The 12129-nt window shown below is 52.0% G+C and overlaps 1 protein-coding gene across 2 annotated transcripts; it reads left to right on the top strand.

Moving 5' to 3' along the window:
- The first annotated feature begins 325 nt into the window (after window positions 1-325).
- On the top strand, window positions 326-11389 carry RTN4RL2 (reticulon 4 receptor like 2). 2 transcript variants are annotated; one of them, XM_083499680.1, is made up of 3 exons: window positions 326-1064; window positions 8238-8713; window positions 9619-11389. In XM_083499680.1, the coding sequence occupies exons 1-3, from the start codon at window positions 1034-1036 to the stop codon at window positions 10414-10416; spliced, it is 1305 nt and encodes a 434-aa protein (XP_083355806.1). In that variant the 5' UTR covers window positions 326-1033; the 3' UTR covers window positions 10417-11389. The 2 variants fall into 2 exon arrangements, with proteins under 2 accessions (XP_083355806.1, XP_083355807.1); XM_083499681.1 differs by lacking the exon at window positions 326-1064 and adding an exon at window positions 3106-5811.
- Window positions 11390-12129: the final 740 nt, after the last annotated feature.

Genomic DNA, 12129 nt, shown 5'->3' with positions numbered 1-12129 from the left:
TTTTTCTTTCCCCAACCATTCATTCACCCCAGAAAGCACCGGCTTCAATGGGAGCTTACTCCCAAGTAAGTGTGCACGGGGTGGGGCAGCTGGGGGGAGTGTCTCCCGTGGGGACTGAAGCGAGAACGTTTAATTCGTATTAATTAATGCGGAGCGCAAGGTCTGGGCGCGTGGCGCCTCTTGTTGACTTCCCGCGGGCGCCCCGTCCCACCCCCGCCCCCGCCACTTTCCAGGGGAAGGGCAGGGCATGCGACCCCCCGCGGAGTCCAGACGCGATGACGCCTGCAGGGTGGGGCGAGGTGCGTGGGAGGGAAGCAGGTGGGCGGGGCCGAGTGAGGGGCTGCCGGGCAAGGTGGGCCGGGCGGCAGTGGGCAGAGCAGATCGGGGAGGACGAAGGGGAGGACGACCCTCCGCCCGTCCGTCCGTCCCGCTCCGAAAGGGTTAAAGCGCGGCCGCGGGGGGGCGGAGCCCCAGCCGGCCCTGGGAATAAGGCGCCGCCGCCCGGCCGCCTGCGCTCCCTTTCGCAGAGTGGTTGGCTGCGCCGGGGCTGCGCGCGCGCGCTGAGCCGAGCGGAGCAGATGGAGCCAGGTGGCTCGTCCGGGATGAAGCCTCCGTCCGGCAGCTCTCGCCGGCGGAGCGGAGGGTAGCGCCGCCGCCGCCGGGCCAAAGGAGGGTGGCTGGCCGGCCGGCCGCTTGGCTGGCTGGCCCCAGGCGGGCCATGATCCCCCGCAGACTGAGCCCAGACGCGCCCGGGCTACCGCGACCCCTCGCCTTGCGCCCCGTCGCGCAGGAGCTTCTCTAGGGAGTCCCGGGACGCCGAGCGCGTTTGCTCTCCAGCGAGGACTTCCGAGGCGATCGCGACCCTCCCCGCCCCCCACCCACCTACCCGCCGCCGCTACTGCTTTCTCCTCCCTCCTCCTCCTCCTCCTCCTCCTTGTCTCTTCGTTCATTCCTTTTCTTCTCCTGAGGTTTTGTCTGTCTTTCTTATTTTTTGCCGTTTTCTTCCGTCCCTCCACCGAGCCTGCCTGGCACCATGCGGCTCCGTCTAGGACCCACCCTGTACGGTAAGTGAGGAGCACCCACCTCCACCCCCTCCATCCGTTTTCGGGAGGTCTGGAATGCGGGACACGAATGTTTTGATCGTGAGGGTGGGCGAGGAAAAATAACTTGGTGGGGTTTTTTTTATTAGGGGGCGGGGAGATGTGGGGGGGGGGGAGAGAGAGAACGGGACCTCGCATGTAAACTGGCTGTCAAAGCGAGGGAGGAATGGGGCACGATCGGTCAGGAGTCCATTTGGGGGTTGTTCCTTTGAGTTCAGAAAGGAAAGTAAAAAGCGAAGCTTTATTTCCCATCCCATTGAGATGTCCCTTTCGAGAACACGGGAAATATCTCGTGGGAATATACACGCAGGCACGCACACGCAGGCACTCGGTTGTTTGCCCACTCCAGCCCCAAGGCGACCTTGAGGTGGCACCATTTCTAAAGGCGCTATTACGCTCACGTGGACTGGAGATAATGGGCGTCTTCTGGGGCTGTCCAGTTATTCTGTGCTTTGATTGTTCTGAAATAACTGCTCTTTCCCCGATCCGGTGCCTTAATAATGTGGAGGCACACAAGCACCACACACTAGCGATGATGTCCTGGCGAAGGACGCTGTGTATGTATGTGTGTGAGAGAGAGAGCACTACTCTTCTGATGGTTTTAACAATCTCGGATGGATAGCCCCAAGGAAGATTACAGGAGTGGTCTAATTTGCCTGACTCAAAATTGCTCAGAAAGCCTCATTAGCAGCCCCCCCCATGCCACCTGGACAGGATTGTGCAACTTCTAGCGGGGTATCCGTTCAAAAGTGGCTCCGGAGGCTAGGAGGTTGGGTTCTGTAGGCACAGAGGGAACTGGAGACCTTTCCCCCTCCAGCTCAGCAAGGCCAGTTCTCTTCTCCAAGCAAGGTGAAGTGTCCTGAAGTTGGAAGGATGTGCACCGCTTCTTCTTGGCATTGAGAGAAGATTGACTCTAAAGGTGATGGACAGGGCCAGTGTGTGTCTGAGAGAGAGAGAGAGAGAGAGAGAGAGAGAGAGAGAGAGAGAGAGACTGCAATGGGCTTCTCCATCTCTGGAGGGCTGATCAGTGCTGAATTCATAAAGGACGGAGGATGTGCGCTGCCAGCGAATGAGGCAGGAGCCAAGGAATGGCAGGTGCTGCAGATCTCCCTGGCGCTGCTGTCCTGCAGGACAGATGCATGGCCCGTGTGGGTCCCGGGATCAGGAGACCAGGCTAGAGTTCAGACGAGGCAATGGCCCTGCCTGGCTGGCTGGCTGGCTGGAGGGATGCCGGTGGCTTTCTGCTCTACTCTGCTTGTTGCCATTTATAGCCTGGCCCCCAATGGGTTACGCAACAACAGGCAGCTGCTTATTTTGGGGGTGTTAAATTATGGACGAAAGAGGAGTTGGGTTGTTTTCAGCTTTGTCCGCGTCACCAGCTACGTCAGACCTGCTACCTCTGGCCCCTCCCAGGGACACTTGTCTTAACCCCCCCAGCCTACGCACAACTGAGTTGTCATTTCTGATCTCAGCACCCACCATGGTTCCCCAGATTTAGGAGCAGGGCTTGAGTGTTGCCTGCCTTGGTATCCGATCGCACACTGAGTAGCGCTTCCTGCCAGATCCTGCACTGGAACACACAGGCACCCCAGCTCCCAGATGGGTCCTACCTTGCTTGTCCTATGCAGCTCTGCTGATTCTGACACAGGATTCTATAAACACTGGAACATGCATACCTGGACCAGCCATACAGACAGCCGCAAACAAGGATGTATGTGACCAGGGGTGAAAATCTGGATTCAGTGAGTTCCCCCATAGATCATGTCAACTTGTGGCTCCAGATGGAAAATTGTTCAGCGTTAAGCAACCAGGTCTAGAGGCAAACCATGCGATGTGGTGGTGGTGAGAGGGAATCTGTGGCATTCTGGAGTGCAGCATATATATATATATATATATATATATATATATATATCCTTCCTTCCTTCCTTCCTTCTATCTGACTGGATAGTATGCACAAATCTTTTGTAAGCACATATCTTCTGATTCAGTTTATTCTTTTAATTTCAAAGTTAATTTCCTCCATGTTTCCATTTTCTTGTAATCTACACTGCAAACATAAAGAGAAAGTTCAATGCTGAGGGGGGGGGAGACCCTCCCCAAGACAACAATAGCTAGGTAGGCTGAGCCTGCCCACTGTTTGCCTCCCACCTTGAAAGCAGGCCAGTAAACAAATATGTGAAGCCCTGACCAGCCATTAAACCCCTTGGGGATGGAAGGAAGAAGAAGCATTCCCTCTGTGAATGGAATCATGCTGGAGGGCTAAATCCTTGACTTTTCTTTCCCGGAGTGGCCTGTTGCCACTTTAACTGCAAATAGGTTGGCAACTGGCAAGTCAGATGGCACCCCTCTCGGGTCTGGGTCTGTCCAGCTGCCAATCTTTCAGCTTCCAGCTGCCAGTCCTTCCTGTAAGGGGTAAGCAAAGGCTCTTTCCAAAAGGGCAGTAATGGTCCATAGTAGGGGAGAGTTCTGGTGTGTTAAGATGGGAATCAACACTTGATTAATGGAGCACCAGCACTGCTGCTATCACGGCATGCTGGACCCTAACCTGGCGCCAACACATTTAAAAGATCTCCAAGGTTCAGAACAGAGGCTGGGGGAGGGAAGCGATGGGATGATGAGCTCAAAAGGCTGACACAAAACATGGCCCATTGAATATAGCCGCCTTTTTCAGGAGAAGCCCTTTGCACCCACTATTTGAGTATTCATCAGGATGCTATTTGTTTATTTAAAAAAAGATTTGAGAACCTTTAAACCTAGTTGACTTTTCCAGCATTAAAACTTTGGATATCAGCATTACTTTCTTCTGGCAGAGGAAGACAAAACCAACAGCTGGCAGCCAAAGGAGCACATAGGCCTCTCTCTCTCTTCCTCTCTCTCTCTCTCTCTCTCTCTCTCTCTCTCTCTCTCTCTCTCTCTCTCTTAAAGCCAGGGTAGCTGTACAGCATCTAGAGGAGGGAGGGCAAGGCTGCGAGAAGAGGCTCTCCCCCTTGGAGGATCCCAGTCAATACCATGCCCTGATTTTTAGAAGAGATGTTCAGCCTGCAGGAAAGGTGGTGTGATGTGTGTTTCTGTAGTTCCTCCCTGCTTGAGAGAGAGCAGGTTCCTCGTGAGCTGCAAGGATCAAGAGGTGGAGGTCAAGATAGGGAGGAAATGGTGTCCCTTAAGAAGCCAGACTTTCTGCAAGAACTGGAAATACTGTCTCATTTCATCCCCTTCCTCCTGGGATTGAGAGCACATCTACTGCCATTGATTTCACTCCTACCTCTTGAGTTAAAAATGGAGCCAATCTAGCTGTGCATCCCAGGTCAGACCATGCTTTCAGTCTTGACGTGGTGGTAGAAAACTTCTGTATTAATCCTCCCCCTCCCAAGTTCTTCCTGGCTAGTAGGCACAGATCTGATTTATTTTCGGTTTTGATTATTTGTTACCATTTTTATCCTGCCTTTCCCGCAGCAAGTTGATTCTCCTCTCTTGCCCCCACAACAACCCTGTGAGGCAAGTTAGGCTGGGGGGAAAGGACTAATGCAAAGCCCCCATTTTGCAGGCCACTACAGGGTTGTGTTGCCCAGTTGGGGGGAAGCAACCCATCCCGTCCCAGCTTCCCACCACAACTCTTCTTCCTTTCAACTATCCCAGGAACTGAGTCTGTCTGGCAGGATGTCCCACCTCCTTCCTTCCTCTGTGTGAAGGAAAGGCCCTCACGTGCACATTCACAAGGCACCAGGTTGGGTGACATGGCAGGGGCTGCTTCCAGCTTCCTCACCTCTGCCTTGGAATCCTGCTGCATGTGACCCATGCCCCCATGCTGTTCCTTCCCATCATGGGGCAAGTTCTTCCTGCGCCTTCCCAAGGGAGTGGTAAAATCCATCCATAACAGTGTGTTTAAAAGCCAGAGTGCATTGAGGAGCTTGTGCTATTCGTAGTACGGACTGGAATCCTCTCACAAGGTTAATGAACATTTGGTGAAGTTTTCTTCTGAGGGAAGGATCAAGGGTTTTAAATCTCAGGAGAAGCAGTTTAGGAGGGAGAAATGTCTTTAAGAGCGGGGGTGGGGATGCTGGTGTCGGCTTGGATGGGGATTACAGGGCACACATTCTTAGTGCTCCAGCCAAGAACATCTCCTCTCATTGCAGTTTAGCAACAAGGGTAGTAAAATAGCTTTTTTGGTCTCATACAAATGCGCTCGGTTTCGTCTGAGTCGTTCAGCTTTTCACCTTGAAAATTATGAATGAGCATCTCTTGCATTTGCTGGGGGGGGGGGAATCGAAGCAAAGTGTCCCCCATATGATGATTATTTTGTGGGGGGATTAGGTTGGAGAGGGGACCAGGAAGGTAACTGTGGGTGGGTAATTCCTGATAATATTGGGGAAATGTGGGTGGAACTGAGAAGGAATTTGCTGCGAAAACCCCCATGAGATTCAAGGGTGGGGGTGTGAGAGTTGGCTGGGGTGGGGCATAGGGAGGTCAGCAGTATCTAGAACTTGCCTGCAAGCATCCCTTCCCCCTAAGATGAGGCAGAGAGGCCAGAGGGCTTTTATGGGGAGAGATGTGGAGCTTCCAATCCCTTTCCCCTCTGCTTTTTCTCTGCCCAAGCTCCAGCGAAAAGCCACAGGCCTGAATTATGGATGAGACTCCTTGGGTTACAGCCGGTTCCACCGCACCAGAGAGAGAGAGAGAGAGAGAGAGAGAGAGAGGAGTCCAGAGACAAGAGGCAAGCAGTCAACATTAGTAGCAGCTGCAGCTCCCTCTCTTCTCTGCCCCCACCCCTCTGCTCAAGATAAAGGCTTTTTCCCTGTTCTCCCTTGAGGGAAAACTGGCCTGCCATTATTGGAGGAAATGGCCACTGCTGATGGCACTGAGGAACATAGGCTTCCTTCCAACCCCACCCCAGGGTTTTAGGGGAAGTGTTTTGGCAGGAAGGGAGCAGGGAGGTCAGGGCAGATTTCCCTCCCTACTTCAGGGGTGAAAAACAGGTCCTGCAAACAGAATTTCGCCTCATGTGTCTCTTTGGTTGTGGAACATGCATGGTTGCTGCCTACTCAAAGCCATGCTTTTGGAGCTATAAATCGACATGTATTTTTGTGACTATCAGTTCTGTAATTTGATTCACAACCTGAATCCCAGTCCTGCCTGTGTCATATCCTGCCAAAGTTGTGTCTGTTACTGTCACGAAGCCACCCATCAGTAAAAATGAGGTGGGGGGTGGGAGAGACACTCCTTTCCTTTCCTTGGCATGGCATATGTTATGTAAGTTAGGACTTTTTTTGTTGTTGAAAATTTATGTTTCTTTGCTACCAGCTTGCGGTAATAGTCCAAAACTGAGCACAAACAGAATTCTTTAAAAAAACTGGGAAGAGGGGGAAGAATTGGATTCTGTGGTGGATTGGGGGGGGGGCAGCAGCATTTCACCTTGGCATCCGTTAGCAGCTGTCTTGCAATTCCCTCTTGTCCCAGTGGCCATTCAGCTTGCCCCTCCCCTTGTGTTCCTGCTCTGTTTAACTGGGTCAGTGCAAGACTTCTGCTTGTAATCTTACAGCAAAAGGAGGGGTGGGGCAGGGGGTCCTGGCCTTCTCAGGTGCCGCACTTGTGAATCTCCTGACCTGTGGAGTGAAACCCTCCCTTAAAGAATTCTGAACGCTGGGATTTGTAAAGGGTTGCTGGGAATTATAACCCCATGAGGAGGAAACTGCAGTGCCCAGAATTCTTTGAGGTAGCGAAATGGGCTTAAATTGTGCTTAGTGTGTACGCTACCCCTATCTCCCATCTATGACTGGTGTAGCCAAAAGGAGGCTTTTCCCAGTATGCTTCATGCAAGTCCCAAAACAGTGAACGTATCAAAACTATAAAGTTAAGCTGGCAGAGGAGTGTGTGATTTCAGGTGTCTCTTATTTGAAGGGACATGGGGACTGTCATATTCCTGCCCTTGGGGGGGGGGCATTTACAATGTTGTTGATGTTGGTAAAGATGGAGCTGTGTCAAAGCATTCTGGGTGTTGGCGAGGCTCCTTGAAGGACTCCTGCGTTTGTGCGGAGCTTGTCATGAGCAGCATGTAGGCTGGAGAGAGTGGGAAGGCAGCGTAGGGCCCGCATGGAGGTGGTGTGAACTACCGAAATGGATCGGCAGCTTGTGTTACTCGTTTGCCACGTCACACTGCCCACACACATGCATGCAGAGGTTGGGGACCATGCACACTTGCACGGGGAGGAGGGGTCTCACGTGAGAAATTGCGTGCGAACGATGACATCTTTGTCTCTCTTGCCTAGGGGAGCATGCCTCCTCATGTGGGATTACGCCTCGCAGGGTTGCCAGCTCTGGTGACTTGTGAGTCTCACGGTTTGGGATCTCTCTCTCTGCATCGCAGCTCTTGAAAAGTGGGAGGATTTTGGCTTTCTTTCTCTTCTTTTCTTTTAAATCAAAGTAATAGCCAGTAAATCAAAGATAAAGAGCTGGAAAATGTAACTGACCCATCAAGAACACAATGCTGACATTCTGTTTTGATCTTTCAAAATCATGTTTTTAACTGGAAGCCTGACAACTGAACCTTTGAAGTATCTGGGTAGTATGTGTGTATTTTGGGGGGGAGTACTAAAGAGAGCTAGTGTGGTGTAGTGGTTAGAGCAAGGGTGGGGTGATGATTAAGATGAGGAGGAGAATAATGGGAATAGCCCCCTTAAGCTCTCAAGAGGAAAGCTGGGGTATAAAGATTTTAAATCAGGGTTTCGCAAACTTAGGTCTTCTGTTGTTTTTGGACTACAACTCCCATCTTCCCTAGCTAGCAGGACCAGTGGTCAGGGGTGATGGGGATTATAGTCCAAAAACAGCTGGAGACCCAAGTTTGAGAAACCCTGTTTTAAATCATGAGTGGGAAACTTATTGCCTTCCAGATGTCATTGGACTCCAACTCCCAGCAGCCCCAGCTAGCATGCCCAGTAGACCGGGATAATGTGAGTTAATAGTCCAACAAAATCTAGGCGGCCACAGCTTCCCCAGCCCAGCTTTAAATAAATAGCTGTCTTGAAATAGCAATGCAGTGGGTGGACAGGGAAGGCGGGACCACTCCTAGGATATTCCACATAAGGGCGGGGGGTGAGGGTTGCTGAAGGAAGCATCTCATTGCCTGTCCTTCTCTGCTTCCAGGCTTGGCTCCCACCTTCCTGCTCCTGTTGGCCTTTCCTCTGGTGGCCGCCATGTGCCCCATGCTTTGCACCTGCTACTTTTCTCCACCCACGGTCAGCTGCCAGGCCAACAACTTCTCCTCGGTGCCACGGGTCCTGCCCGCCAATGCTCAGCGCCTCTTCCTGCAGAACAACCTGATTGGGACCCTGCGGCCCGGGATGTTTGGGCCGAGCCTCGTCACCCTTTGGCTCTACTCCAACAACATCTCCTCCATCCAGCCGGGCACCTTCCGCCACCTCCAAGCTCTGGAGTGGCTGGACCTGGGGGACAACCGCAATTTGCGCACCCTGGACGCAGACACTTTCCGCGGGCTGGAGCGGCTGCAGTCTCTGCACCTGTACCGCTGCCAGCTGAGCAGCTTGCCGACCACCATCTTCCGTAACCTCTTCAGCCTCCAATACCTCTACCTTCAGGAGAACAACCTGCTTTGCCTGCAGGTGAGCCAGAGTGCTTGGTTGTGGGTTAGCATCGAACTTGGGCCACTGTCTTTGGCCTCTAAGGGGGAGCTTTTTCCCAGGTGGGCCGTGGAGGTATGGACCCCTTTCTCCTCTGGTGGTCCTCTGGGCTTAAGTTTCTTTTGACCTTGTGGGGCATATTCTCAAGGAAAGATGATGGGAGTGGGAAGGAAGAAAAATGACTGGCAGTGGAGCCTGAGGACAGATGGGGAATTTCCTCTGAGTTTCCAGCAAGCAGATGGATAGGAGAGAGTCTCACTGGGCAGAACAGGGAGGTGGGTCGATGAGGTGAGGTGTTGACATGTTTCCACATAGATGGTTTAAGATGTGCCTTCTGAGAGGACAAACGGAGGCCTCTCCACCATTTCTCTCTGAAGACTGGCAAGGAACTGGTGTGCCGCTCAGCCTTCCACCCCCACATGGCTGGTCCTCCCCTGAAGGCAGGTTCTCTGTGCCCTGCCAGCGACTCACTTAAAAACCACATGCCTATCCGGCCTCTGGTGCGCTGTGGCTTAAGAGTAGGGGAGCTGCAGCCTGGCCTGCAGCAGCAAAAATGCATTTGCAGATCATGCCTCAGTGCTTCAAGCCACATCCTTAGCGGGGGAGGGCAAAGTTTGTGGGTGGGGGACTTAGGAGCCAGCCTGTATCATTTCCTCAACCAAAGCGCAGGAGTCAACTTCCTCATAAAACTCTGGCTTTGCGTCCAGCAGTAAATCCTGTGTAGCTGTGTGGGAGAGATCTGGAAAGGTGGGGAGACAGAAATGAATGTCTACAGTCTTGAGTTGACAATCGGCCTAGAATCTCCCATATGGAGGAAGAGGCCTTTGGGGCTGTTCCTTTTGCCAGCGGTGTCTTCACAGCTTGTCCTTTCTTCCTCCATCTCCCAGGACGACCTTTTTGTGGATCTGGCAAACCTGAGCCACCTTTTCCTGCATGGCAACAAGATCTGGCAGCTTTCCGAGAACGTCTTCCGGGGTCTGTCTGGATTAGACCGCCTGTTGCTGCACAGGAACCGCCTGCATGCCGTTCCGACTTGGGCCTTCCGCGATCTGGGCAAGCTCACCATCCTCTACTTGTTCAACAACAGCCTGACCACCCTCTCCGGGGAAACCCTCTCAGACTTGCCGTCCCTGGAGTTCCTACGCCTCAACAACAACCCGTGGGCCTGCGACTGCCGGGCCCGATCCCTCTGGGCCTGGTTCCAGCGCACGCGCGTCTCTGTCTCGGACGTCATATGCACTTCTCCGGCTGACCGCGTGGGGCGTGATATGCGCCGCCTCAACGAAACAGCCTTCCGGGGCTGCCCGCCGGGCAACCACCACCCTGTAGGCTTTGACTGGGGTTGCAGGCCCGAGTGGGAGAATGGAGCAGCTCACCCCCACCCCCACCCCCGCCCTCACTCCAATGGCTCATCCAATCACCTCTATGGCCTCGGGGGGTCGCCTCCCGCCGACCCCTCCTCCTTCTACAGGGACGTGCCGGCGAATGACATCCGCAGCCCCAAGTATGACCCACCCACGGAGGACGGCTACTGGGGGGGCTATGGCAATGAAGAAGGGGGGCAGCTGAAAAAGGGGTGCCCGGGACCTGGCTGTTCTTCTCTGGACTCTGGAGGTACCAGGATTGGCGTCCTGTTGCTTCCCTTTCCCTGGCTGCTGATGCTTTGGGGACCTTCCTGGTTTTGACAGTGGAGGGTGGCTGCTCTGCTGGATGCTAAGCTGCCTTTTGAGAACTGACTCTCTGGGAGATCCAAGCCAGGATGGGTCCCCACCCAGCGCTTAGCTGAGGCCAAAGGGATTAAGCTTCCTCCTGCTACAGGGACAAAGGGAGACTAGATCCGTTGCTGCTGCTTTCCTGGCCATTTGTGAGACTTAACACTGGAGCCACTTTCTGGGTGGTATCTGACATATTTTGTGAACATATGGCAAGGGCACCCCCTTTTTATTTCTGGGGTGTTGCATAATTCCGCTAAAGATGTTCCCTTAATGCTACTGCTATCCAGGGCTGTTACGAGGCCTTCTGTGTTTTCCATATCCTGGAAAGAGCAGGGATCTCTTCTGTGCATGACAAGGAAGTGCGGAATGAATGAGGATCTGATCTTCAGAGGTTCTGTTCTTTCTTCAGTATCCTACCATGCACATAAGTGCCTGCTTTGTCCAATCGGATAGGATATCTCAACTCAGAAAAAAAAGAAAAAAGAAATACCATTCTCCTCCTGAGCCGCAGAAGGCTACAGGAATCTTGGGCCCTTGTCACTCTTGACTCCTCTCCCATTATTTGGTATATGTTTTGGGGTTTTTAGTTTAAACACCAGGGGACCAACTCACATAATCAGTTCAGGTAATAATTACCAAGTGCAATGTTTCACTCGGTAATCTAATCTTCATTGGCAGGGATAGTGTCTACATGATGATGAAAGTGGCTGTGTTGGCTCTTCCATACTACCAAGTCTTAGGCAACAGTTGCAGTTATCTCATGATAAACACGATCATGTGAATCGGCCCTTGCTCATAACTGCTGGTCTTCATTTTTTGTGTGGCTGTGTCCTCTCCCCACCCCACCCCTGGTGCCTCCATGTCTTCCCCTGCCCCTATTTTCCCTTGAAAAAAAAGGCCAAAAAATTGGTTGGTTGGAGAACTATTAAACTATTTTAGTATGGCTTGGTGGACTTGGTCACTCAAGGAAGTTTGTAATGGGGTACGCGGAGAGAACCATGATGAGGTGTAAGAAGTCTGTAATGGTTGGCTGACTGGAAGTTAACTGGAAATGAGTAGCTCATTCTTCTGTCAAAGGCTACTCATTTCTCACTACACATTCCTGTATGGATACTTCATGGAGTAGCCCTTAAGCCAGTCATTTGGTTATTGAAAGAGATCCAGTCCATTCATCCATGGTTTCTTCAGAAATTCTGTTATTGCAACTGGTCTTCACTCGCATTGAAGTTGTGGCCTATGTCTGCTGCCGTGTAACCTGCGTTTGCTGCAGAGTGCTACACTTGACAAGGAAACACAACTGAGTCCAGCTTCCCAGTGTGTGCCTTTTCTTATACAAGTGTTCTCATAATCACATGTTTACTTTATAAAAGTGTACCTGCTTAAAACAGGCCCAGAGCTTTGGAACAAGGGCTCCTTTCAGATACATTAGTCCACAGGTCTTTCTAGGCTTAGTTGGGTTGAAACAGCCTCTACTTCTGTCTTAGCCTGCTGCATAGCTTATTTACAGTATTTATTTATATGCTGCCTTTCAGCCGAAAGTTAGCAAAGTGGTTTACAAAGCAAAAATGGACAACAATTAAAACACCCTAACTCTAAAGCTTTGGCTACACTTTATAATCCGCCCTCTTCCATCAGTTGAATGTTACTTGAAGTCCTCATTGGAGAAATTCCAGCAGTGGATTA

Source organism: Podarcis liolepis (assembly GCF_965112155.1).
Source record: "Podarcis liolepis genome assembly, chromosome: 1".
NCBI classification, from domain to species: domain Eukaryota; kingdom Metazoa; phylum Chordata; class Lepidosauria; order Squamata; family Lacertidae; genus Podarcis; species Podarcis liolepis.
The sequence above is the reverse complement of the archived record's forward strand: the minus strand, read 5'-3'. Positions and strand labels throughout refer to the sequence as shown.

Bases quoted from the DNA above. Each gene is read 5' to 3' on its own strand.
- RTN4RL2 (XM_083499680.1), top strand. From the start codon at position 1,034: ATGCGGCTCCGTCTAGGACCCACCCTGTACG. The intron at 1,065-8,237 runs GTAAGTGAGGAG...CTCTGCTTCCAG, and splicing joins TCTAGGACCCACCCTGTACG to GCTTGGCTCCCACCTTCCTG. The intron at 8,714-9,618 runs GTGAGCCAGAGT...TCCATCTCCCAG, and splicing joins ACAACCTGCTTTGCCTGCAG to GACGACCTTTTTGTGGATCT.